This window comes from Cebus imitator, unplaced genomic scaffold (genome assembly GCF_001604975.1).
Source record: "Cebus imitator isolate Cc_AM_T3 unplaced genomic scaffold, Cebus_imitator-1.0 Scaffold567, whole genome shotgun sequence".
In the NCBI taxonomy this organism is placed as follows: Eukaryota; Metazoa; Chordata; class Mammalia; order Primates; family Cebidae; genus Cebus; species Cebus imitator.
Window position 1 is genome coordinate 810256 of NW_016107882.1, and position 27415 is coordinate 837670.

At 62.4% G+C, this 27415-nt stretch overlaps 1 protein-coding gene across 2 annotated transcripts; it reads right to left on the minus strand.

Moving 5' to 3' along the window:
* Positions 1 to 2546: 2546 nt before the first annotated feature.
* On the minus strand, positions 2547 to 27367 carry NKD2 (NKD inhibitor of WNT signaling pathway 2). 2 transcript variants are annotated; one of them, XM_017515963.2, is made up of 10 exons: positions 27214 to 27367; positions 27077 to 27112; positions 26746 to 26819; positions 10602 to 10662; positions 9374 to 9501; positions 8543 to 8635; positions 7964 to 8111; positions 7196 to 7280; positions 5897 to 6024; positions 2547 to 4226 (listed from the first exon to the last, which is right to left on the minus strand). In XM_017515963.2, the coding sequence occupies exons 1-10, from the start codon at positions 27236 to 27238 to the stop codon at positions 3652 to 3654; spliced, it is 1353 nt and encodes a 450-aa protein (XP_017371452.1). In that variant the 5' UTR covers positions 27239 to 27367; the 3' UTR covers positions 2547 to 3651. The 2 variants fall into 2 exon arrangements, with proteins under 2 accessions (XP_017371452.1, XP_037589958.1); XM_037734030.1 differs by lacking the exons at positions 26746 to 26819; positions 27077 to 27112; positions 27214 to 27367 and adding an exon at positions 12742 to 12800.
* Positions 27368 to 27415: the final 48 nt, after the last annotated feature.

The following is a 27415-nucleotide window of genomic DNA, read 5'->3' on the forward strand; positions in this document are numbered from 1 at the left end:
TTTGCACACTCACCTACTCACCCATTCACACACTAACCCACTGAGGCACTCGTTCGCACACTCGTTTGCACACTCATTCACCCATTCACACACTAGCCTACTGAGGCACTCGTTCACACACTCATTTGCACACCACTCCCCTTACCTACTCATCCTCTTGTTCCTGGACTCGCCCGTTCATTCACCCGCTTGTCCGTTCACTCCGAAGCACCCATTCATTCACAGCTCACCCCCTCAAGTCACCCATTCATTCCTTCGCCTACTCACCCACTCAGCCCCTCACTCATTCACTGATCCATTCATTTATTCACCCGTTCACTCATTCACCTGCTCGTTCACACACTAACCCACCCATTCACTCACTCACCCATTCACTCAGGTACAGGCTGGTCCAGCTCCGAGCTCATGCGGCGGTCAGTCTACACTCGGAAGCGCAAGGCTTTTGGTTTCTGTGACACAGGCCTCTGTCCTTGCGTGCCCCTCACCACCCGGTCTCGTGCGGCGAAGGCTTCCTGGCACCAGCATGGCAGGAAGACCGGGCCAAACGGCAGGCAGAGCTGCCCCAGGAGCAGGCTGTGTGCCCCTGCTGGGGTCCTCCGAGGAGCTTCCTCCTCCATCTCGCCTGCAGCGCTGCACGGCCTTCCTCCTGGTGGTACCTACATCCCCCTGACAGGTGTGGCCCGAGAGCCAGAGCAGCACCTGACACCAGCCTGTGCTGTGTCCCTTCCCATCCGCCAGGTGCCAGGGCCGCTGGAGATGGTGCCCAACAGCTTCACACACACAGTTCTCCCTGGCCACAGGCCAAGCTGCTGCAGCGTAACTCATGAGACGGCGGTCTTTACCTGTGGGTGTTTAATGAATGAGACCGTGTCAGCACTGGCTCACTTTCATGCATGGGGTTTTTGTGGGGTTTATTTTTGGCGGGGGGAGACTCTTGCGTTAGTCTGTTTTGTGTTGCTGTAAAGGAATACCTGGCACTGGGTGTTTGTAAAGAGGGTTATTGGGCTCTCTGTTCTGCAGGCTGTACAAGCACAATGCCCACATCTGCTCAGTTTCTGGTGAGGCCTCAGGAAGCTTCCACTCAAGGCAGAAGGTGAAGGAGGGGCAGGCATGTCACATGGTCAGAGCAGGGGGAGATGGCACGGTGCCAGCTGCTTTCAAGCAGCAGCCCCACAACCCTTTTGGCAGCAGGTACTGGTTTCGTGGAAGACAAGTTTTCCACGGACAGTGGGTGCATGGTGGTTCCGCCTCAGATCATCAGGCATTAGATTCTCGAGTGTGCAGCCTAGACCCTCACACGTGCAGTGCGCAGCAGGGTTCCAGCCCCTGTGAGGACGTAACGGCGGGGCTCAGGTGGTCACACTCACTCACCTGCTGCTCACCTCGTGCTGTGGGCCCGGTTCCCAACAGGCCACAGACCGGGACCAGTCCACAGCCTGGGGGTTGGGGGCCCTTGGTCTAAATAACCAGATCTCCTGAGAACTCAGAATGAAAGCTCACCCATCCCCACAGTGAGGGCTCGAAGCTATTCAGGGGTCCACCCCCCATGGCTTAAACCCCTCCCACGGGCCCCACCCAGCACTGCGGCCCACATCTCCACATGAGACTTGGAGGGGACAAACTTCCAAACCCTGTTCGTGCCCCTTGCCTCGTTCAGGCTTAAGTGTGTCGCCCCAGGGCACCAAGGGCCCCTCTGTGTGAGGCAGGCCCCGGCTGGAGGTGGGCAGCGGGGGCAGTGCCTCTGTTTCCGCGGCTCATTCAGCACTGGAACCCCACCCCTGCCTCGTGTTTGCTGAATTCCCACCTGCACTTACAGTTATTAATACCGAGGCCTAGAGGCAAGCAGGTGGGGACCCAAGCCCGCAGAGCTCCCTCCTCCCCAGACCGCTGGCTGAGCCTGGCCCAGAGGGTGTGCAGGGGTCTGACAGGTCCTCTGGGACTAAACAAACGAGGTCCCCTCAACATGAGGCCGGGAGTGACATCCCTGCATCCCCAGATGAACCTTCCTAGTGTGTCGCCTCCAGAGCAGGTGTCATGTGAGTGAAGTGCAGTCACCTCAATGTAAGGCAGTGCCTCCAGGAGGAGCCTGGAGTGCTGTGAGCACCCTGGCCTCAGGAGCCTCGAGAACACAGCGTTCTCCAGTGGTCACGGAAGAGACGCCACTGGGAAGGCCCTAGGGGTTTTTAAACACCCAGGAGCAGAGAAGCAGAAAATAAGCAAACGCCACGTGGCTTCTCCACAGATTCCTCTTCACAAAGAGCCCAACTTCTCTCCATAAAGCTGGGGTCACGCAGCCAAGACAGAGGTGCCTTGTGTTCCTGTTACCGGGTCTGGTTTATTTTGGGATTTTCTTAGAGCGGTAATGTGGAAAAAACAAAAAAGGCCCCCTGTAGTTATGGAGTGTGTGCACGTGCGTGTGCACCTTTATCACCCTCTACGCTGGGGACGGGCACGCTTCCTCCCACAGCCCCGCGCAGGCAGCCTGCTCTCCGCGCCCTTGGCCAGCGGCTGGCGGAGCGGAGTGACCAACAAGAACACTGACCACATCTTTGAAAAGCCTATTTTAATGCAGGGTGTGGCATGGTACAAAATGCAGATATTCCTATTAGACCTGAGAAACACCTGTCACCAGTTGGCCGTCGGTTTGCCTTATCCTTAAAAACAACACAAGGAAGGCGAACGCAGAACCGCCGGGCAGGCCCCCGGGTCCCAGAAGGCACCGCACGGTTCCTGTTGGGGCGACTGTGGGTCCCCACAGGCTGCGAGACTCAGGAACGTCGCTGGTGCATCCTGCTGGCCTGCAGCCCTCTCCTGACTCTTGCAGGGGGACACGCAGTCACCTCATGGTGACTTTCACCAAAGCTGACGTGTCACAGAAGCTGCCCCATGAGTGTCGGGACCACGAACGTTCCGGTCCCCGTGTTCCGCTGAGCGTCCGCCCCTCCCTGCCCTGCGTCCTGCCGCCGGCATCCACCTGAGCTGCCGTGGCTCTGGGACCTGGGCTGCCTCTGCCCCCTGTGCTACCCTAGGCTCCCCTCCTCCCTGGTCTGGGCTCTCCCGCCCCAGGCCCGGCACTTCTCGTTCCAGCGCTGCTGCCTGGCCTCCCGTGGGAGCTGTGGACGCTGCCTGCTAACCACAAGCTGCCCCCCCGACCCTGGCCCCTCTGGCTTCATGACACATGAGCCACGCAAGTCCTCGGCTTCCCCAACGGCTCCCGGCCTTGCACTGGGAGGGCCTACAGTGCCAGCAGCACCAAGCCCTGGGAGGAACACCCACCCCAGCGTCCGGGCATGTCCCGTGCCCTCCAGGGCCTCACTTTGGAATCATAAAGGAAAGCAGATACAAGTGTGTCTTCCACGCTCACATGCAGGTTTTATGGGTTACACAGACAAGCTTTAGAGCTGGGAAACACAGCGGCCTCAGACATGTTCGCCACCACGTGGCATTGAGGGCAAGAGAGCAGAGGGCACCTGGGCCACGTGACCAAGCTGTGCCACCTCCACCTCGCGGGCACCTGCAGTCGGTTGCTGTTCGCTGTTGGAGGTGGGGGGAACAGGCTCCCCTCGGGCACACAGCGGGCACCTGCTCTGCTTCCCCGCCGAGGGCGCGTGGGCCATGCTGTGCTGGGAGTGACGCGTGCCAGCGGCGGCGCTAGGACGGGTGGACGTGGTGGTGGTGGTGGTGGTGGTGGTGGTGGTGCTCGTGGTGGTGGTGGTGCTCGTGGTGGTGGATCACTGGCATCACGAAGCGCTCTCCCGCTGGCGTGGGCGGCAGGTCCTGCACCACCTCGTGCTCCACCGCGGCGGGCTGGGCGTGTGGGGCCTTGAGTGGCGAGTGGCCCTCCCTGCCCTTTTGCCGGGACCGCTTGTGGCCATAGGGCGGCGGGGGAGGCTGCGGGGGGTGGTGGCCATCCTGAGGGGCCTGGGGGGGCAGGGCAGCCGGCAGGTAGTAGCTGAAGGCTTTCCCGGACTGGCTGCTGCCTGGCACCCCGGCTGGCTTCCCGGAGCCCTTGGGGGACTTGAGGAACTGCTTCTCTGGCCCCTTCAGCCGGGGCTGCACGTCCAGGGCCCTGGCAGCAGGCTCCGAGGCTGGCACGACGTGTTCCACCAGTACCTGTGACCTGCGATGGTATGCGGTGTGTGTGCCCGGCTCCTGGGAGTGGGACCGGCCCTGGAAGTGTGAGGCCCTGGCCTGGGGCTCCTGCTTGGCCTGCACAGGAGGGGACCCTGTGGACACAGGTCAGAGGGTGAGGCACTGGGAGTACAGGCCAGAGCGCACAACTGGGTTCCCATCTCCTCAAAACGGCCGACTGCCCAGGGCCCGCTGGAAGAGCTGCGCCAGGGGGCCCCATCTGAGGCCAGCCTGTGAGCCGGTCTGCAGTCAGATGGCCACAGGTCCTGAGAGGAAGGGCCAGCCCCCGGGGGTGACCTGCTGCCTGGCTCCGCAGCTCCCTGTGAAGGCCAGCTCCTCCACCCCGCCCCCACTGCGTGTCCTGGGAGCAGAGCTTCTGTCCTCACACAGCTGAGACCCTGTCAGGGAGGGCACCTCAGGATTCACATCCCCTAAACCCTCATCACACAACAGATTCCACAAGGACCCAGGGCTGCCACCCTCATACGCGCGGTGTAAGCCCTGTGTGCAGCTCCTGGGCAGAGCATGGCCAAGGAGGCCGGGGTCTGCGCACGGCACACTGAGCCCCCTGTGACCCCGATCCAGCCCCACCCCTCCTGCCCCGCGGACACCTAAGGCGGGAGTTACGAGAGGGACACTGCCCCTCCTGCCACGTGGACCCTAAAGTGTGGATTATGAGAGGGACTTGGCCCCAGCCCTTGGGGACTGGCCTGGGCTTTGGTCCAGGAATCTTCCTGCAGGCCACACGGGGGTGCTGCTGGTCGGGAATGAACACATGCTGGGCAGGCTGCCACTGCCGTCCACACTGCCTGCCTGCCGTCCACACCGCCTGTCGCCCACACTGTCCACACTGCCTGCTGTCCACACCATCTGCCGTCCACACTGCCTGCTTTCCTCCATACTGCCTGCCTGCCATACACACCGCCTGTTGTCCACACTGCCTGCCTGCCATCCACATTGCCTGCCTGCTGTCTACACTGCCTGTTGTCTACTGCCTGCCTGCTGTCCACACTGCCTGTTGTCCACACTGCCTGCTGTCCACACTGACTGTTGTCCACACTGCCTGCCTGACATCCACACTGCCTGACATCCACACTGCCTGCTGTCCACACTGCCTGTTGTCCACACTGCCTGCCTGCTGTCCACACTGACTGTTGTCCACACTGCCTGATGTCCACACCACTTGTTGTCCACACTGCCTGCCTGACATCCACACTGCCTGCCTGCTGTCCACACTGTCTGCCTGCTGTCTACACTGTCTGCCTGCTGTCTACACTGTCTGTTGTCTACACTGCCTGCCTGCTGTCCACACTGCCTGCTGTCCACATTGCCTGCCTGCCATCCACACTGCCTGCCTGCTGTCCACACCGCCTGCTGTCCACATTGCCTGCCTGCCATCCACACTGCCTGCCTCCTGTCCACACTGCCTGTCTGCTGTCCATACTGCCTGCTATCCACACTACTAGATGACTTCCTCTATTGAGTGAGCCGGTGATTCTACCCTAAAATACCGACTTCTCACCCCAAGGCAGGATTTTCCTGAATGCAAACCCGACGTCTTCCATCTCACTTTGAACCAGGTACCCCCTGCCACGCACACACCTAGAAGGGGCACCCGCCTGGCTTTTGGGCGGCACCAACGGGTAGCTGTGGAAGGACCTAGGTGCCGGGTGGGGTGCCCCCCAACTCAGGGCCGCAGGAATCCAGGACCTTCAAGGGCACCCACATCCAGTGCTTTGCACCCAGGGTGGCCTCCAGGACCTACCAGGGCCGAATCTGGAAGTGTAGTTCTCAATCCCAGCGAGGTCCAGGTAGTGGTTCCTGCGCTCTGTGTTCTCGTCCACGCCGTAGGGCCCCCGCTCTGAGCAGGGCTGGGGGTCGGCGCTGGGCCTCCTGCGTAGAGAACAGAGAAAGGCCTGACCCCCGCACAGGCTGGGCGGTGCACCCCTGACGACGGGGTGCCTGCAGTAGGCGGCAGGGGTCCTGGGTGCACCCGACCAGCACCCGCCTCCTCGAGGAGCAGGAAGGAGTGGATGACTCAGCACAGACACAGCCACGTGCTATCCAGAGAAGGTCACACCGCCCCCCAGAACCCTGCAATCTCTGTTCCAGGTCCCATGCCCCAGAGCCACAGGCGCTCTGGGGAGCCGCTCACGCTGTAGTGGCCCCTGGTGACCACACTGGGACCACTGTAGCCACTATGCCAGCCACTGCCCCAGCCACCCCTAGTCATTACCTCAGCTACTGCCCAAGCCACCCTCAGCCACTGCCCCAGCCATACTCAGCCACTGCCCCACCCACATCAGCCACCTAAGCCACTGTCCCAGCCACTGCCCCAGCCACCATCATCCACCGCCCCAGCTACTGCCCCAGCTACCTTCAGCCACCCTCAGCCACCACTCCAGCCCCCTCAGGCACACCCCAGCCCCCCTCAGCAACTGCTCCAACTACCTTCAGCCACTGCCCTGGCCACCCCTAGTCATTACCTCAGCTACTGCCCAAGCCACCCCCAGCCACTGCCCCAGCCACATCAGCCACCTAAGCCACTGTCCCAGCCACTGCCCCAGCCACCATCAGCCACCGCCCCAGCTACTGCCCCAGCTACCTTCAGCCAGCCTCAGCCACCACCCCAGCCCCCTCAGACACACCCCAGCCCCCCTAAGCAACTGCTCCAACTACCTTCAGCCACTGCCCCAGCCACCCTCAGGCACCACCCCAGCCACCTCAGCCACTGCCCCAACTACCTTCAGCCACTGTCCCAGCCACCCGTAGCCCTGTTGCACCCAAAGCTGTTGAGTGGAGCCATGGCAAGTCCAGACTGAGGGTGTCAAGGCCGCCGTGGCTGCTGCCCCTCAAAGCCATCTGCTTCAACAGACTCGGAGGCCCAGCTCAGCCAGGGTGCTAGATGCTGGAAGGGACCGTGCCCCATAGAGCTGCCAGCCCAGGTGCACCCAGCAGGTCTGACCTAGAGGATGGTGCATGGCCTGTGGTGTGCGGGAAGCAGAGGTGTGGCCAAGGTGCTCCTGCCTAAGGCACAGCCCCACCCTGGCACCCCAGCCCTCACCTGACATGTGCAGACAACCTCCTGTCGGCCGCCCTTGGCTCCTCTACCAGCTCGCCCTCCTTCCTGCTGTGGGTGGGCATCCCGTCTGAAAGAGGGGGTCCTGCCGTCACTCCCTCCCTCCTACATTCGTGCACTCACTCATTCTCTCATTGATTCGTACATTAACTCACTCACCTGCTGACTCATGCACTCACCCATTCACACACTCCTCACTCACAGTCACCCACTCAATTCACTCGCCCACCCGTCACTCATTCATTAACTCACCTGCTGACTCATGCACTCACCCATTGACTCCTCACTCACCCATTCACTCACTCCTCACTCACCCACTGAATTCACTCACTCACCCACCCACTTACCCAGCCATCCATCCGTTAACTCACCTGCTTACTCACTCACTCACTCACACTCACACACTCACTCACTAACACACACACACTCTCACACACTCACTCACCCACCCACTTACCCAGCCATCCATTCGTTAACTCACCTGCTTACTCATTCACTCACTCACTCATCACTCACTCATTCACTCACTCACACTCACACACTCATTCACACACTCGTTACTCGCTCACACACACTCACATTCACTCACACACTCACACTCACTCGCTCACACACACTCACACACTCGTCCACTCATTCATTCCGCCGCTCACTCCTCCATCCGCTCACTTGTCCCTCCCTGTCCCCAGCACACAGCTTAGGCCCCTGCCAGTGTGGAGTAGGTCCCTCTGTGTGTCCCCAGGCCTTGTTCACCCTGGCCGGCGGGAGGATCCTCCTTCCTCTTGCTGGAGGGCTCCGGGCTGACGGTCAGCTTCACACGGAGGGTCTTGCTGCCGCCCGAGGAGTGGTTGACCGAGGCACCCACGACCTCATAGATGGTGTGCATGAGGCTGGACATGTCCTGGGGCCGGGCATCGATGTCACTGACAGAGCAGACTGCAGGGGATGCCACCCACCTCCCTGCCAGAAGACACACCCAGCCCTGCCCCTTCCTGCACCATCCTCGTAGCTGCCAACAGACCTCAGGGACCGACACAGGCATCTTCTCTGAGCAGCCTCGGTCATGGCCGGGTGCCCTGCGAGTGCCTCCAGTGCCCTGAGGGCGGCCCCGCAGCATGGGAGCTACCGCTGCAGAAATGGGTGGCGCAGGCTCAGCCCGGCAATGCACGAGCCACGGGCCCTGGGGAGATGCCAGCCCTGCTGGCCGGCGGTCCCCTCCTGTCCCGAGATACCTCGAGGCCAGCACGGTCCATCTGTCCCCCCGCTCCCGGCTGCCCACACGGGGCCCGCGTGGCTCTTCCTGCAGACCTGACGCAAACACAAGCTCACTACCTCCCTGGTGACCTTCCCGCTGTTGTCAAAGTCGTACAGTGTGAACGTCCACTCCTGACGGTCCTCCTCCACCGAGACATCACACTGGAGTGCCTGCAGGGGCACAGGGGGCTGGGACCACACCAACACGCCAGTGACCCCCGACTCCGTAAGGGGCAGCGTCTTCTGGGGCTTTTCCCAGGGGTCCCTCGTGTCAGCTGGAAAGGGGGAGTAGAGGGCAGCGTGGCTGGAGCCAAAGCCCTGGAACCAACAGACCCTTTCGTGCCCAGTTCCAGCCCTCCTCTGGGGGACCCAGCTTCGTGCCCCGTGACTCGGTTTCCCCACAGTGACACCTGTCTCAGCTCATGCAAGCACCCCACATTACCCAGAAGGAGGAGAGGTCACACTGACTGTCAAGTGTTGTCAATTCCAGAAATCTTGACTGAACATGGAGACCCCAATCCTCCCTGAGCCCTCCCAGGGACACGGAAGCCCCATGCTCTGCCTCCAGCAGGCGGGAAGACGGGCTGTCCCTCAAGTGAGCTTTGGCATTACTCCTGTGGTGCTAAGGGCGCCAAGGCTGGGAACGCTGCTCAAGTTATCTAACGCTAGATCAGTGGGTTTTGGACAAATTCACAGCAACATCCCGCCCCCTCCAGCTCCCGCCCCCTCCCTGGCTCCTGCTGACTTTGGCTGCATGTTGGAGTTTTCCCTTAAACTGGGTAAATCGTGGGAAAAACTGAGCGAACTATGCAGTGTCCACAGATGCCCATTTTAGGGCAGCACACATCTGTCCCTGTGCCCCCAACCCCAGGGACGTGTCCCCGCAGGAAAGGCAGGAGGGAGACCTACGTCAATGTTGAGGCACTGCCCGCCTGGTCCTTGAGGACCCTCTCGGTTTGCTGCTTTCTCCCCGTCATCCGCGCTGAGGAGATGTCCCATGAGCTCTTGGCCCTCAGCTTTCTCGGGGGGCAGTGCCACTAGGGGGACAAGAGATGGTGAAGGGGCCGGAGGAGGGGACATGGAGGACGTGCCTGCTGGGGGCCGTCGCTGCCCTCCCCTCACCGCACCGTGATCCCATCCAGACACGCCTGAGCCGAGAGCCTGATCTTGGGACTCCTGCAGAGGGGAGGGAGGTCCCTCCCTGGCCAGTCACAGACAGGTGTGCTCTCTTCTCCCCAGGCTGCAGTGGCTCCAGACCCTGACGACCACCTCAGGGATGGGGGAAGATGGCCGGGGCCCCCCTTCTTCCCCATAGACACAGTCCCCACGGCCTCCACTCCAGAACCCTGGCACCGAGCCCACAGGCTGTGCAGGCCACCTTGCACTGAGTGTGTCAACAGACGGCCCCGCCCCCAGCCTCTGGGCAGGATGGATGAACAACACTCTCATTTCTGGGGCGCAGTGACTCCATCATTCTCTGGTGCTTGCATGTCCCCAGGATAGGAGCATGGGCCTGCCCCGGCTCAGCACCCGCAGACAGGTGCGCCTCCCAGCCTGAGCCGGGACGATGCTCTGGGTCCGAGCCCGAGCCGGGACGATGCTCTGGGTCCGAGCCTGAGCCGGGACGATGCTCTGGGCCTGCCTTCCCACCAAGGGGGTCTGGGTACATCTCTTAGTCTCAGGAGCTGTCTGAAGGCGGCCCTGCTGCCCGGCCTCCCTGCAGCCTCCCGAGTGCCAACCTGCCACATGCCACAGGTAGGACTGGCACCACCGAGGCACACGGCCATGGCAGTGACTCAGGCCAGGCCAGCGTCTCACATAGCCCAGGGCTGACTTGAGAACGTACAGGTCAGCTTTGTACGGAGCCACCCCACCCACAAACACAGGCTCGCAGAGCTCACGCTTAGGGCTCTGGCCACAGGTGGGGCCTTTTGCGTCTCCACTGCCAGATCCCAGCTGCCAGTCCAGCGAGGACCCGAGTCGAGCTACTAGGCACTTATACAAAGTGCGTCTAAACCTGGGAAGTGCCTCCGGCTCCGCACGCAGGGGTGTTTGATGGGTGGCTTGCTGGCATTGCCTTGGTACGGGGTGGAATCTTCAAGGTTTGGGGGGCGGGGGCGGCAGAGGCTGCACTTACCCTCTAGCAGACACTGGTCCTCCCGGAAAGGCCCCTCCTTGGGGTCCCCATTGGGCAGCTCCTGCAGGAAGAACGGGGCAGTCGGTGGCTGCACAACTCAGTGGGCAGGTCGGGGAGACAGGCAGAAGCTCTGGATGGGTAGACTGGAGCCGGACACTCGCCTCAGGCCTCCTGGGGAGTCTCAATTCTGGGTCCAGAAATACCAACCCTTCATGCCCCACTCAGCCTCAGATTTTTGGGAAGCAAAACACACAGGCATTCCCATGTGGTCGGGTCCCGAAAGCCTTTTCAGGTGGAAGATGCAGCTGCCTGAACAATCTGTTCAAAGTCAGTCCTGCCCTGGAGATCGCCCTGGCCTGGGCCCCACGCTGGATCACACTAAATGCAAGAGGAGACATACTTGCCCCTCTGCTCTGGCGCCTGCTCCCAGCACTGTCCACGGGAGCCTGCTGAGAGGACTCCAGCCACTGCCCCTGTGGCTGCCCAGGACCCAGAGCCCCTCCTAGGGCTGCGGGTGGAGACCAGTTACGGAAGATGGGAAAACCTTTCATCCCAGTGGCGTTAGCTGAGCGGATGCTCTCGTGGGTCCTCACGGGTAATCTATAGCCACAGGACACGGAGAAAGGAGACAGACCGTGGTCAGGGCAGTAGGGGAGGTGCGGAGCCCTCGGCCCAGCACCCCCGGCCCCGGAGCGTCTCCTGAGAGCAGGCAGCTCTCAGACAGGTGGGCTGGAGGGATGGGCAACGGTGTTTGTTTCTGACTCCAGGTACCTGCAAAGCTGTGGAGCGCCCTGGAGGAGACACAGCGCAGAGCTGAGTCCTGTCCACTGGGGCAGCCAGGGCCTGAACCTGGAGATGACTTTGGGGCTGAGTTGGTCTCTGTGAGTGGACGCAGGACCTCAGGGCCGCCCAGCTGGGACTGCCCTCACGGTCCCCATGGCTTCATCCTTTGCTCCTGTTGGGGGAGTCAGGTGCCCTTCTGACCTCCCATGGGGCTGCCAGCCCCCCTGGGGTCCCTGAAGCCTGGCCCGGGCAGGAGGCTGAGCAGGGTCTCCCTCGAGGTCACCTGGACCCCCAAGCACCGCCTGCCACCGTGATCACTGGCCACGGTCAGAGCAGTGTATGGTGGAAGGCTGCCACCCCAGGCCTCAGGCAGGGAGAGGGACCGGGCCAGACTCCACCCACACATGGGTTCTGAGGTGCTGCTGCCAAGGCTGAGTATCGTTGAGTCAGACCCAGGACCCCGCCCTCCTGGTGGCTGAGCCAAGGGCCCCCACGGAGCTGAGGTCTCCTGCCGACCGCCCAGGGAGGTGCCGAGGCAGGGTGGGCGGCACCCAGTGGGAGGCAGGAGGACTTGCCCTCATCTTAATAAGAAACAAAACAGCTGATGATTAGACAGTAGGCCTCTCTCCTGGAGGCTGCGGTCCTGACATTCCGGCACTGACCGCTACGGCCTGGCGAGGCCCTCGAGCGTCCACGCAGCAGGAAGGCGCCGCTGGGAGGGGCCAGCTCTGTCCAGGTGGACGCTGGCATAAAACAAATCCTCTCTAAAAACCAAGCTTGAGGTTGTTATTATTATTATTTTTTAAATCAGAATAATTGCTGGGGCTGCAGTCCCAGGCTTCTGTGGAGCAGTGAGCCGTGCCCAGAGCCCCAGAGGTGCGTCCCCATGGACACAGCGTCCTCGAGGGAAGGACCAGGGGCTGGAAGCTCAAGGCCCTCATGGGGGCTCGTCCAGGTGCAAGGAGCTGGCTGCCGACCGAAATGGTGTCTTAAGGGCAGCCGAGGCCACGAACGCCCAGGCTGAGGGAGGCAGGCGCTGTCAGTGTGGGGGGCTGGGAGGGAGGGAAAGTGACCCTAAATGCTGAGGCAGGCGGCCCAAGGCCTCTGTGTCCACCCTTTGAAGCCCCAGCCCAGGCCTCTGGGATCTGGGGAGGGTGCAAGGAACCTGCATGGTGAAGCCCCCCAGAGTTCTGGGTTCCCCCCACCTGGGCGCCCAGTTCACCTCCCGTCAGGGCAGCGGGCAGAGCTGGGGCCTCCTGCACGGTGTGGGGCGCTCCGAGCCTCCTCACAAGCCGCAGTGATGTTCCGGGGGCCTGGGGTCCGGCGTGCACAGCACCCCTTGCTAAAGAGGCCTCACCGACGTCTCATGGAGGCCACATCGCTACCCAGATGACAGGCAGCAGCAGCAGCTTCCTGGAACGTGCCAGAACCCAGAGGAGCCCGCGGCGCGGTGGGCGAGGTGGGGTATTTTTTAAGGGATTTTAAATGTTCCTCATGATTTGCTGAAAATGTGAAGTGAGAACCCAAGCTCGTCACGCACTCCGGGCAGGAAATCATCACAGCGAAAACGCAAGCGCGGTCCTGGCGTGTTTGTAAAAGCTTCTGAGTGCGCTTGTGGGGAATGTCACTGGTCACAGACAGGAGCCCGAACACACCGCTGGCAGGAGAAGGGGCGCGGCTGTTCAAGACAGAAAGGATCTGCACAGACCCATGGCTGGTTTCTGGAAACGCTTCCCGCACTCCAACCCGCCAGCCTACAATAAACAACCAAAGCTGTAACAACCAAGCAAAACGACACCACTTAGCCACGCTGCCCCCACCAGCCAGGGCTGCGCCAACCTGCTCGTGGCTGAGTTCCCAACGCAGAGGAAAAGCCCATTAAAACAAGAAATATCCACGTGCACCTGAGCCCTGCAAGGTACAGCGTTTTCTCTAAGGGCCAAGTCACAACTACCTCTGAGACGCAGAGAAGATCAAACGGGAAAAACGAGCATCTGTAGCCAAAGCCACCCTGGCCTCTGTGGCCGGCGATTCCAGCCAAAGCCACCCTGGTCACATCAAACTGCCCTTTAATCTGCGCTGCTGGGTTGACTAGGCCAAGAGCTTTAATTGCAACTTACAAAACCTGCCCCCTGGCCGCAGGCCAGAGGTGCAGCCCCTCCCCACTGGGGAGACTTCCTGAGAGGCCCAGTCCACACACAGGGCCCCACAGGCCTGGCTCGATGCGCCCCATCACCCACCAGCCTCAGCTTCCTACGGCAGGCACCCCTCCCTGAGATGCAGTCCCCACCTGGCCTTGCCCTCCCGAGGACCCACCCTCCCCATCAGTCCCTCTGGCCCTGCCCCCAGTGAGCCCCTCCTGTGACCCCCCCCAGCCTATCCCCCCATCCTCCCTTCCTGCCCTGGTTGTACTTGCGGCTTGGGGTGCCTGGGCGCCTCCTCTGGCCTGTCCCACTGCCCTGCACCCCCCAGACCCCTCCATGTCACAGGGACCCCACGGCTGGCCTCCAGGCCTCCCTGTGCCCGCTGTCCCCTCCTGCCACAGCTGTGCCCTGCTGCCCACAGCATCCTCCTGCGATGCTGGGCACTGTCCCGGGCCCTGGGAAGACAGAGCTGCAACACGGGCCTGCCCCGAGGGGCCCCAGCCCAGAAGGAAAGCAGCCGCATCTGCCCTAGCAGCTCCGCCGCACTCCCTCACTGGGTGTCACCTCAACCTCAGATTCGGAAGGAGGGTCTGACCCCAGCCCCACAGAGGCCTCCAGGACCAGAGCCGGCGGCAGGTGCCTGTTACGCGGCATCAACAACAGGCCGCCTTTGCTTCAGGTCCCATAGCCCCGTGGCAGTACCTCACACCTGCAGGGGCGATCAGGGAGGCCACCCGGTCCATGGGCCGACTGCCCTGAGGCCACTGTCCATGTCCCGCCACAAAGGTGAGGACATCTGCCTCCTGCCACAGGCACAGGGCTGAGCTCCTGTCCTCCAGCCCCCAGGCCCCTCCCAGCCCCAGCCCAGAGACCGACATGGAAACAACAGCCTCCATAGGCGGCCAGGCACAGAGAGACTCTTGCAAAACCTCAACTCCTGACTTCCTCGGAAAAGTCAAAAGGACCGTGTTCCCACTTGTGCTAGCACTTGGCAGTGCCCAGCAGCTGGAGCACCACTGCCCCCCAGAACCAGCCCGTCTGCTGGAACCCTTGCAGGGCGCCAGGCAGCCCAATCACAGGCGTCGTCCTGGGCCCTCAACCCAGAAGGGCCAGTGCAGGCGCCTCTGGGAGCCACCCGGAGCAGCTGATGTCCTGTTCGCAGTGGGCAGGTGAGCACAGCCAGGCACCTTTCCCAATCTCGCAAACGCAGGGAGGCGCTGTCCCCTCCTGTGCCTCGTGAGGGCAGCTGTGGGCCCCCACCCTGGTGTAGCCCTCGGTGGGAAGCACTTGGTGACCCACAGAGAAGACATGGCTCCCGGGTCACGACCTAAGCCCTGCCATAGGGTTCTGGAAACACCAGCCCCGATAAACAGGCAAAAGCATGGCGTGTCCAGGAGGCCGGGCTGGGAGCCTCCCCCAGAGCCCAACATCTCCGCAGGAGTCGGGAGGGTGCAGGTGGCAGGAGCCCAGGCAGAGGAGAGGGAGTGAGGAGGAGACAGAGAGGAAGAGAGATGTGAGGGACAGACACGGGCAGCCACGCCCTCACGCAAAGGAAGACGGGATGGGGCGGGGAGCAGGCTCCTTTTGGGGAGCCCTAGAAAGGGCTTCGGAGAACCGCGTGGGTGTGTTGGGTACCATTTTCCCAAGCTTGGGGCTCCCAGGTCCCTGGGGCGTTGTCCAGAAGGCGCAGGTCCTGTACCACCTGTCTCCTAAGGTCAAGCAGTGGCTCTGGGGCTGTGCCCAGGGTGCCTCCAGGAGCTGAGAGGAAGGGCGGGGTGACAACCTGGCCCATGTCTCGGGGTCATTGCTGCCACTTCCTGCCCACCCTGCTCCTCGGGGCTAATCCTGCAAACTGTGGGCTGCCTTTTGCTGCCAGAATTACAGGGCTGTTGTGAGGAGCGAGGTGGGCGCTTCTCAGGCTCCTGATGCACCCACGGCCACCTCAGGGGAGGCAGGAGGACCAAGGCTACATCCAGACCAGCAGTGACCTCCTGCCTCGGGGACTGTGAGGACGCTGGGCGTGGTAGGCTGAAGTGGGTGCCCAGTGGGCGGCTCACGGAGGGGAGCCACGGGACGTGGCACACAGGCTGGAACGGGGCCTCTGGGGAAAAGGCAGAGGGTGATACCAGGATCCCAAGGAACCCCAAGGGCTGGGACACCCCACAGGGGGTGGAAGAGCAGGGGTAGCGTCACTGGTGACAGGTGGAGAGGGGCCAGCAAGGTCAAGGGTGCAGGCTCCAGGGCTGAGGGACAGGGTGTTGCTGTTTAGGCTGGTGGTAGTGGGGGCACCTTATGAGACCAGGTGGAAGGCGAGGCGGGCAGGAAATGGGAAGGGGCGGGCTGGGTCACAGCGGCTGCAGGCAGCCCTGGGGGAAGGGCCGGGGCAGCAGGGAGAGGGCTTGGGGCCGGAGGGGGGCGGGCAGTCGTGGAGGCTCTTTAAACACAAAGAACAGCCCCCACCTCCCACCTGCTTCCTCCCTGCTGGGAGCTCAGATGCAAAGAGGCCTCTCCAGAATGTCACTGTGGGAGGGAGCCTGCCACCCGGGTCTGCGGAAGGGACTGTGTTTTCTTACAAGGAGGCGCTGGGGGCCCACTTCTGCGGCCGCCACGGGATGGAATTTGACTTCAAGGTGATCCACCAGCCGCCGTCTGGAAACGCCGCGGCCAGCTTTGAAGTCGAGGTTTTGGTTTCAATGGTTAAACAGTTTCAGATGTGACAACGTAGCCTCACGGGCTTCATGATTCCGACACATAACACCACGGGCCGGTTCCCGCTGTTCTGAACTTCCGGCTCTGATGTGAAAGATTTAAGGACGGTGAGACCAAGGCCCTGCGGGAGGCGGTGGCACCGGGCTTCCCCCCGCAGCCCCAGGCGCTTCAGACGCAGCCTCGAGGTCTGGGCGGATTTTGCCCACCGGTTCTTCCGGGTTAGGGCTGTTTTGAGAAAGCTTTTAATCACCACATGTGAAATTTTTATCTAGAAAAGCAGTAACTTTGGGGTCAAAAGGTTTCCTAAATACTCAGGCGTCCTCATAAGCCAGAGCTCTGCTGTGACTTCACTTCCTGTAAGACCGGAGAAGAGAAATGTTTCCATCTCCCTCCTCATCTGCCTCTCACGGCAGCTTTTCATCATCTCCATCACTGAGACAGAAAACACGTGGAGACGCCACAGTCCCCACGCCCCTTGACTACCAGGCTTCTCTGTTGACATCCGTCCCCTTACCCAATGAACACCCTGAGCTCAGGAAGGGTCCCTGCAGGGCCCACCGCTGCCAGTAGGGTGGACACTCAGCCTGAGGGGACGATGGACCACGCTGAGGGGTCAAGGGGCACCAGGCCCAGCGTCAGCCCATGGGGCATCCTTACAAGTGAAACTGAACCGATGAGTGACAGGGACAGGCCCAGGGCCGCCCCGTCCATGAAATTAACCTCCACGTAACACCATGCAGAAAAAAACATGACGAGCAACACGTGGTCAGCAAGACCTAGCTTTAAAGCCAGGTGGCCGGGCTTCCCTCTCCCCACCACGTGTGGAGAGAGGGACTCAGGGGCACTTTACCCACATTCACCGACGGGGACAGGAGGCGGGAGCCGTGAGTGCCGCTGAGCCCACACCTCAGCTCCAGAATGGGAACCCACAGCCCTCCCGGAGTCTCCCCTCAGCCAGGTGTGGCTGAGGCTGAGCAGGGTGACCGGGGGCTCAGGTATTAAATATAGACCTATGTACGTGTGTGTAACCTGTGTGCACGTGTGAACACACATGTGTACTCACATGTGAACACACCACACACACACACACAGGTGAACATACCATACACACACATGTATGCGTGTGCTTTTGCCCAGAAATAGAGGCGTGATCATAAACTCTGCCGAAACTTTACTCCCTGGTTTCAGTTCTCAGCACCCTGAGATTCCGACACTAAATGTTGGACTCAGCTCGTCTGCAGACCGATTTTTCTTCTCCTAATCCCACCTGCCACTGTTTTTGTCTTCAGAGCTAATGATCCCCATTGTCACAGAAAAAGGAAAGCCCAGGGCGACAGACCTTCCACCCTCAGCTGACCACCCTCAGCTGCCACCCTCAGCTGACCACCAGGCCACAGAGCACACAAAACCAAACCGCGACTCAGGCCTGAACCCCCGAACTGCTGCATCCTCGACCGCCCCCGCTCAGAGGCTGAATTCCACCGGGCCTTGAGAGCAGGCCCGGATCCGCTTCCCTTCTATCGCAATTCTTCCCCGGAAAAACCCACCGAACATTTTCGTTTTCTTTCACGTTAAAGCCTCATGTTTCCAATTTCAAAGGAATTAGTTCCAGAGCTGGAAAGAGCCCTGCTGTGTTTTAGAGTTTCCTTTTTTCTGGTTTGGAAGACCCCACATGTGAACGTGCAGCGTCGATGTCCTTCCCAGAGGGAAACAGAAGAGCGGGAAATGCTCGCCGCGGGGCTCAGATGTGATCACAGCCCCAGACCCTGAGGACTGAGCTACTCAAGAAAGTATCTAAAGGCTCTTTCTTCCTCCTAAGCACTTACGTACGCTGCATGCCCCACACACGACAGTCTCGTCGTCACCTCCTCGAGGGCCCTGCTGTGGCTGGCGAGGGGCTCTGTGAGATGAAAGGGGCACCCACCGCCCACCCGTGGCTTTGCTCTGGGATGAGGCTGCGGAGGGAGCCACAGCCACGAGCCGCAGCCCACTCTCAGAGGAGTGCGGTGAGACCCCACGCATGAGATCAGTGTTCAGAGGAGGCCACGGACGCCTTCGTTACCAGACACACGATCTTGTTTCAGGAAGGGCGCCGGGCCCAAGGCCTGCAGGCTGCAGGGTGCACGGGGTGAGCTCTGAGCTGCACAAAAAGCCACCTTTGTAGTATCTTGGGGTCACTCCAAGCGCAAAAGAGGAGGGGCCAGCACAGAGAGCAGGGATGGGAGGCACGACTGGCAGGGGAGGTGCCGGCAGCCAGGGACGCCTCCCTGGTCACTAGAGCTGGGGGCAATCACCGCCTGCCACAGGGACAGCGGAAGGTGGGCCCTGGCTTGGTCACTGTGCCCTTTGACCCAGGACTCCCCCACAGGGCTCTGAGGCTCCCAGGCTGCGCTGCGGACAGAGGCCAGACTTTGCCACCTGCTGCTGCCCAAGACGGCCCAAAGCAAGGATGGTGCCCCCTGCCCCTTCGAAGGCCAAGGGCATTCCTCCCGTGGGCCCAGCTGCGCCACGCTCTCCTCACGACAGGCACACAGACCCCAAGAACGGGCCTCCTGGACGGCTTCCCCTGGGCACAGCCAGGTGGTTGGCATGGACAGGGCTCCCCTCCCAGGAGGTGGTGAACCTGACATGATGCCTCTAAGCGAGGCCCAGCAGAGGCATCCGGGCTGCCTCTGTGCTCCAGCCTTGGGCCTTTCTGCTGGGCGCTGCTCAGCCTGTGAGGCAGCTGCCAATTTGCCACCTCCCCCTGCCACCCTGGGGACCAGGGGCAGGGCATCACCATCTGAGCACAAGCCCCAGAGTCGCCAAGACTGTGACCAGTCTTCCCAACACACGTGAGCCAGCTGCCGCCTAAAACGTGTCTCAGGCCTGGGAAAGCTCAGGAAATGCCCGAAAGCGCATTCACAGGCCCGAGTCAGCGTTGTGTCACAGAAGACCCAAATCGCTTTCAGCAAATGAGTGGGAGGGCAGGAGGGCCACGCTGCTCCACTGCCGGGAGGATGGGGCTCGGAGCCTGGGGACCAGGGTCTCGGGGGCGGGTGGGGTCTTCCACCCCGGAGCATCACCCAAGGGCCGTCCAGCAGGTCTGCAGGTGCAGGGTTCCTCACAGACACCAGGTCTGGCCTCCCAGAGCACAGAGGCCAGCGCACACCTGCAGCCTGTGACCATGGCTTCTTTTGGGCAGAGAGAGATGCGTAGAGGCTGCCATTCTCCCTCCTCCCTCACGTCTCCTGAAGGCCCTGCCCGATACCATCCCATCCTCCAGCCTGCTCCTGCCTCAGGGACTTTGCACTGACCTCCACGCCTGGAAGCCTCTGGGTGGCCACGGGTCCTCCACGTGTCCTCACCATGCACTGCCCTGATGCCCATGCTGAGCAGCAGCCCCAACTCCTGCCCAGCCTCTCCAGCACCCCAGCACCCAGGGCTCTGCACCCCCACCCGGCCTCTCCCGCACCCCAGCACCCTGGGCCCTGCACCCTCACCCGGCCTCTCCCGCACCCCAGCACCCTGGGCCCTGCACCCCCACCCGGCCTCTCCCACACCCCAGCACCCTGGGCCCTGCAGGCCTTCCTTCCAACGTCCCCTGTCCAGCTCTCCCAGCAGGCTGAGAGCAGCTCAGGCCCTGGGACAGCAAGGCAGCCTGGTGTTGGGGTGCAGGCTCTGAGGGGCTTCTGGGTTGGGTCCTGGCTCCGGGCTCCGCCCTACTGTGTCTCTGTTTCCTCCTCTTGAGGCAGTGCCCAGGACAAGTCTGTGACAAGCGGAGGGGTAGATCCTGCTCCTTCCACCAGCACAAGGCCAAGGCAGCCCCGGACTCCCACGGCCGGAAGCCGAATGGGCAGTGTCCTTTCCACACCACAGCCCTCAGGAGCGAAACCAGGGCCATTGAAACGGCCCCTCCAGCCCTGCCTGGGGTTGGCTGGTCTCAGACATGAGTGGCTGCCCTGGAGGGTGTGGAGCACATGGACCCGGCCATCAGCCTGGTGGGGCCGTCGGGACGGCTGAGCTGGGCTCACCCGGTAGCCCAGAGAATAGGCGGTGATGGCAGCAGAGACATGGGCCATGCTGAGGCCCAGACGCCAGACACAGTGCCAGGCCGCCCAGGTCCCCCGGGCAGCAGGGAGGCCACCAAGGGCGGCAGGTTTGCACCAAGTCCAGGTAGGACCTTGTGAGAACTGGAATGGGGTCGGCTTCCTCATCCCGTGTGGGAAACGGGAAGGGGTCGGCTTCCTTATCCCGTGTGGGGAACGGGAAGGGGTCGGCTTCCTTATCCCGTGTGGGAAACGGGAAGGGGTTGGCCCCGTCATCCCGTGTGGGAAACGGGAAGGGGTTGGCTTCCTTATCCCGTGTGGGAAACGGGAAGGGGTCGGCTTCCTTATCCCGTGTGGGAAACGGGAAGGGGTCGGCTTCCTTATCCCGTGTGGGAAACGGGAAGGGGTTGGCCCCGTCATCCCGTGTGGGGACGGGGATGGGGCGGGCTCTATTATCCAAAAGCAGCTGTAGCTCTTGTCACCTCCCCCTTAGCAGACGCGAGGCCTCATCCTGGAGGTACGTCCACGCAGAACCATGGTCTTAAGGGCAGGTGGGAGCCCTGGAGGGTCCTGCCAGCCACCGACGTGAGTGCTCTGGAACTTCACCGAAGACAGAAGGCGGGGACCCCATTCCCATCAGCCCCTGGCCAGGTTCTCAGTCCAAATCCACCAAGACACTCACCATTACAATAATCTCCACTTTGACTTTTTCTGTTACAGTACTTCATGCTTTTTAGCTTCTCTGATTTCAGAGCACAATACTATTGACAACTTCCTTGGAAGATTCTGCAGACCAAAAGGAAAACAAATTCTCCCCCTCCAGCTGCCGAGGGCTGGCCATCAGCTCTGCGAAGGACAGAATCGAATAGACCCAATTCGTTTAACTCTGGCATGAAAGGCTGCCAGATGGTGCCCTGCCAAGTATTTGCCAACATGAAAGCAGATGAGTTCCATGGGTGCAGCTCACCCTGAGAGCAGATCAGGGTCCCGGCAGGTCCAGGCTTTGCAGCCTCAAGGCGGTGGCCAGAGCTGTGGTGCTGACCCAGGCCAGCGCTGTCTGTCCCTCCAGGCCAGCACCACCAGCTCCGCCCCAGCAGGCCACTGCACACTGGGGGGTGTCCGGCGTGTGGGGGATCCTGCTGGCTGAGGGACCCCTCCCACATACCACACATCTGCTCCCCATGGTTCCAATGTAAACCCAGCAGCCCCGAGGGAAGGGCTTCTCCCGCACCTGCAGGGACAACTGACAGTCATGATCCGTGACAGACGGTGGCTCAGAAGGTGGCTGGGACTGAAAGCTCTCGAGCCCTCAGAACCGATTAGGGATCCTGGGCTCGGGACCCCTTCCCATGTTCAGGAAGGCAAGTCTAACGGGAGAGGGGCCACAGCTGGTAAGACCCATGAGAGGACAGAGCCACAGGAACCCTCTGGGCACGCGTGCCCCAGGACGGAACACAGGCCCCTCGGGTTCCACACGCGGACAGGCTGAGCCGCAGTCCTGCTGGGAGCAGCCCACCCTGAAGTGCCTGTAGCGGCATGAGCGGCAGGGCCACCCCGAAAAGCTGACCTCACCCGAGCAGGGGCTGCTGTGGGCCTCCCGAGGCCTCCCCAACAACGCCCTGGGGTGTCACAAGCCTCCCATAACCCAGGGACTCTCTGATGCAGGCATCTGTCTGAGAGCCCGGCAGGAAGGCTACGAGGCTCAGCCTTTAGAACTCTGGGGACCCAGTGACTCAGTGGGCACCTCCAAATCCAGGTGTGCCTGGCCCCGAGAACGGCTGCTTCCATAAAGTATGCCTTTGCCAACTCAAGAACAGCAGCTGGGAGGCCAGAGGCTCCCTCTCTACAAGGAGGGCGTGACCCCACTCCCACCCACTGACCTCTGCTCCCACCACACGCAGCCACACTGGGAGGCCACAGGCCCTGCCAACCCATGAGAGCTCACTGACAGCCCCGACCCAGGACGGGTCTGGCCCACAGCACCTTGGCGCGAACTCACGGCCGGACGCACCCCTCTGGCTTGGAGCACCCCGGCATGTGTGGCAAAAGCCCAGGAAGGCACAATAAGGGGCCCGGCCGCACGGGGCTGCTCTCCAGGTGGCCCTTGCTGCCCGGCTTGTGGAGCATGGAGCAGTCCCGTGCCAGCTACCGTCCCAGGTCCTTCTGTCCCTTGTGTCTTTCCTCGAAGGACAAGGGGAAGCAGGCGATCCATGTGCCTCTGGGAGAAGGAGAGGCCCAGGCATGATGGCCGTGGCCATGCTGTGAGTGGCAGCCCGGGTCCAGAGGCGGTCAAGCCACCCCACAAGCTGCCTCTGCCTACGATGGGATGACAGAAACCTGGTGCTGGCGAGGGGGCCACATGTAAAACGGCCACGTGGTAGCTCCCAGCTGTGGTCTTTGACCAGGACTTCCTTCACCGCCTTGGTCAGGGCCAACCAGGTGGGTGTCCCTTGGCCTCGCAGCAGGGGTAGAGGGCGGGAGCCCTTGGCCCAGACTCCTGGCTTCCTGAGAAACAGAAACAGCCAAATCCCCGACCCCAGCCTAGGCAGGAGGACAGTGGCAAGGTGCACGTTCCCCCCACCTCGTCGGGGCCTGGACCTGAGACGGCCGTGGACTTGCTGCCTGCTCCAGCCGGTTCTGAACAGGCAGTGGCCGCCCGGGGGCAAAGGAGAGCCAGGAGCTCGTAGGAGGCAGAAGCAGCTCCACTTCCAGTCTCAACGTCACCTGGCTGCTCACGCGGAGGCGAGGCAGGGCCCAGGGCACAGACGCGCACTCGCAGACGGCACCGAGACAGCCCTGCCCTCTGTGGCACCCCCGCCTCAGCCCTCACCAGCCGCAGTTCCCACGGCTCTCAGGAGTCGCACACGCGTCTGATGGACCCACACGGCTGAAGCAGGCGCAGGGCGGCCCGAAGCGGCAGGGCTGATGACGGTTTCTGAGGATTGCAAGCCAGCCTGGGTTTTTCGAGAAACAGAAAGATGTAAGCTATTCAGCCGCAACAAGATGAAAACCTCCAAGGAATTCAGATGATTCTGCCACAAGTAGGAAGGAAGGAGGACAGGGCCGCACAGGCGTCCCGAGGTGGCTCGGCCGGTGAGGAGCGCAAGGCACGGCCACACGTCTCCTTTCACCCCCAGGAATCTCAAACGGCAGCTCACCCAACAGCAAAATGGGCAGTTCAGCTTCAGGAAGCTGTTGGGAGGTCCCCAGGTGACAGCTATCGCAGATGCGGCTGTGGTCTTGTGGACTCTTTCTTTGGCCTCATCTGTGAAACCCCCAGCTCCAGCCCGAGGCCCCGTGGCAGGGATGCTCTGGGCGCCAGCGCCTCCATCCAGACACCAGCCTCGCCCACACGCCAGCTTCTCAGGATGCAGTCACAGTGCCCTTCGCGGACACAGGGGCCGACTTGAAGCCAAGCGGCTGCCCGTGAGAACACAGGCCCAGGCACAGTGACCCAGCGGGCAGCACCATGCCACTGGCCAGCACGGATCCGCTGCCCCAGCCTCATGGCCAGGCGCCTCCGGCAGCCTCTTCAGTCAGCACCCCAGAGCCCTAGCTTCAGGATGGAGAAGGCCTGCAGCTTGGTGAAGGAGGGGTCGGGTGCACGCACGGCCCTCGGTGGCCCCGAGCCAGGCTGAGTCGAGACTACGCACATGGTGTCCGGCCCCTCCCATGGCTCTCAGGTGCTGGGCATCAGATGCCATCGGCTGCGTGCCCAGAGGTGACCTCAACACCTCCCACAACAAGGGAGGAATGGCAGGTGGCCTGGCAATGTCCTTCCGCTTCCTCTGTGCAGGACCCTCTGTGGACGTCTATGCCGGCCTTGCCGCACAGCCCAGCCACGTCCCAGGGTAGGAACACGAATGCCTGTATCCAAGGGCTGGGCACGCAGAGGGCACCACAAAGAAAGCAAAGGGTGGGTACGATGCACCGCAGCTGCCGCTGGCTCTGACAGGGCCCTACGTGGGCCTCAGCCCCAGGAGCCCACAGGGTCCTGGAACGCGGGTCACAGAAGACAGAAGGTTGGCCCTCGGAGTCTGTGCCCGAGGCGTCCCCAGGCACCCCTGCTCCCTTTGGAGGCTGCCTTTCTCCTGGACATCTTGGGGTGGCTTGCACCCCCAAATGCAGAGCTGGCTGGACTGGGGCACCGACAGCCTCTCTTTTTGCGTGGCACGTGGTGAAGCACCAAGCAGAGTGTGGTCCACGCTGCCTTGTCTCTTGTCACACATGCACAGGCACGGGCCCGAGTCCCTCCTGCAAATGCGTATCTTGCCCCCACCCTGCTTCTGTGTTCATGCGATGGTGTGCAGACTGCCCGTGAAGCCATAAAAAATTTCCCAGGGTCTTCTACAAGAAGCGGCTCCTGTTGACTGAGACCTGGACATCCCACTGGCATATCCAGCCCTCTAGTCCCACAGAGGACAGGTGAGAGGTGGCTCCTGGGTGCCCAGCGACTGGGAAGGGAGCAGCCCCACCCCTGCCTCTGGGAGAGGGCCAGCTGCAGGCATGTGAGCATCTGGGGCACTGTGGCTGGCTCCAGTCAGAAGACACCAAGCCACGTGATGGGGCTGAGCTCCCGGTTCCTGTGAGCAAGGCTGTGCTGAGGGCAGGGAGTTTGCTGGAAGCCAGGGCAGGTGAAGGCCTGGGCCCTGGCCCGAGCCAGCAGGTCTTACGGCTTGCAGCCACCCCGGCTCCCTGTGAGGCTGCCTCCTTCTGGGAGACAGGCGCCATGTTGGCACATCCAGAAGGGCTGTGGCACGGGGGCGGGACCTGCGTGTGCATCCTGGAGGCTTGGACCTGCCATAGATGGGCCAATCAGAGCTGTGCCCGCTGCCTCCTGCTGACGTGGGCAACAGCCCTCCAGGGCGACAGCCTCCTTGATGCACAGGCAGGTCCGTGAGGAGTGTTCGCTTCAAGGCTGCCCCTGGAGTTGGCCTGGGTGCACCCTCCTGGGGCTGCTTACTGGAAGTCCATGCTCTGTTCACAGCAACCTTCCAACTAACAGTGACTCTCGTCTGTCTTCAGAACCGTTTTCTGCCAGCCTCAGGGAGCGTCAGGAAAATTAAAGCTGGTCCCGCAGACCGGGCGGTGAGGGTGAGGGTGGGGGGGCAGCCTATGCTCAGGACAGGAGCCATCCTCCCCACAGTCACTAACAGTTTTAGAAACAGCCACATAAGTGCGCAGCAGCCATGGCAACACTCCTCACCACGCGCGACCCCAGGGACCCCGGATCCCCCACAGGCTGCTCTCCAGAGCTTCACACTCCTCCTCACCACGCGCGACCCCAGGCACCCCGGATCCCCCACAGGCTGCTCTCCAGAGCTTCACACTCCTCCTCACCACGTGCGACCCCAGGGACCCCGGATCCCTCACTGGCTGCTCTCGAGAGCTTCACAGACCTCATCACCCACGGGCAGGGCAGCTCCCTGGATGGCCTCACCCTGGTCTCCCAATCCCAGACAAAGGCTCACAGGACCAGCCAAGTCTCTGTACCTTAGAGCGTGCACCCCACCATCACCAGTGTTAGACGGTCACTCTCAGGAAGCAGCAATCCTAACTCTACCGCATGTTAATTTCCAAGGAAACCTAAGCCCCTTCTCAAGACAGAGCTAGGGAAAATGTCTCTGAACACACAGAGCTTTTTTTGATCAACTGACAGAACAATGACCTTCCAGAAAGGAAGCTGACTGCGTCCCCGGCATGCTCTGTGTCTGGGGACCTCTGGGGACAGTGGAGAGGAAGCAGGGGGCAGGTGGGGGCCTGGCCACCTGGCGGGGCTGTCTACACAGATCCAGTTCACATTGACATCGATGACGTCTCAGGTCAGCTTTCTCACCTCAGCAAACACTTAGCCCAGGTCCCTCCGGGGCCGCAGGCCTGGACAGTTCTCTGCTCCTAGACCTAGTGATTTCCTCACCCACCCTCAGGGCCACCTGGGTCCTGAGCCAGCCTTGCAGTCTAGGTGGCGCCAGCTGTGCGGATGTCCCTGTCTCCTGAGCCTCTGGCAGGCCTGTGGTCACCCCTCCCAGAGATGGGAGGCACCACGCCTCTGACTCTGGCCATGTTTGCCCGAGCGAGCCCGGAGGCGATGGCCAGCGATGCCCCAGGCCTGCAGCTCCCACCCCTCCCCCAGCTCCTCCCGGTGGGGTGCTGCAGTTGTGCTCCCCAGGACCCTCAGTACGGGACGTCTAGGTCCAGCCCCTTGCCCTTCTCCAGTTCCTTCAGCCCTAAACATGGAGCTCCCACCGCGCCCCCAGCCTAGGACCAGGAATTCCTATTCCCCCACCCACCACCCAGCACGGGACACCCACAAGGCCTCGCCCCATGGGGCCCCCAGACGTCCTGGAGGCCGGGGAGGGACAAGCTCTCATGGCGACCCACGCCCCGTCTGTCCCCGTGTGACTCCCGGAACAGCTCCGACAGCACTCCCTGCCCCGGGCAGGTGCGCAGCGCGACCCCAGCCGCTGCCCCGCCGCCTACCTGCTTGTCCCGCGCGCGTCGCTCCGCTTCCTCCGCGCCTTTGCGGCTGCTCGCGGACGCCACGAAGCTGTCCCCTGCGGGCCGGGGGCGGACGCACGGGAAACCCGCACAGAGGAGGGAAGGAGGCGCACTGTGAGCCCCGCGGGCGCTGCGCCTTCGCGGGGTCCCCATCGCCCGGAGAGCGCGCAGGGGTAGGCGTGGGGGTCCCGCGTGCTCCTGGAGACCCGCGGCCCCGTCCCCCCACCGCGGGCTGCTGGGCAGGACGCGCGCGGACTCCGGGCTCCGAGGGTCCCGGCCCGGGTCGCGCCCCCGCCCCCGCGCCCCCGCTCACCTTCTGGGCTCTCCCTCTGCTTGCGGGCGGCGGCGGCTGCGGCGCGGAGACAGGAAGCGACAGTGAGAGGCGCCCCCGGCCCCCGCTGCCCCCGCTGTCCCCGCTCCGCGCGCCCCCGGCCCCGGCCCGCGGCTCACCGTGCTTGGACTGCAGCGTCCCCATCGCCCCGCCGCGCCCGCGCTCAGGTGCCGCGCTGAGTTCCGGGGCCGGGCGCCCGCGGGGGCCGCATGCACCGCGAGCAAGCTGGGGTTCGGGCGGAGGTGCGCGAATACGGCTGTGCGCCGCGCGGGGCGCGGGGGCAGCGGGGGCCGCGGGGGCCGCGGGGGCCGCGGGGGCCGC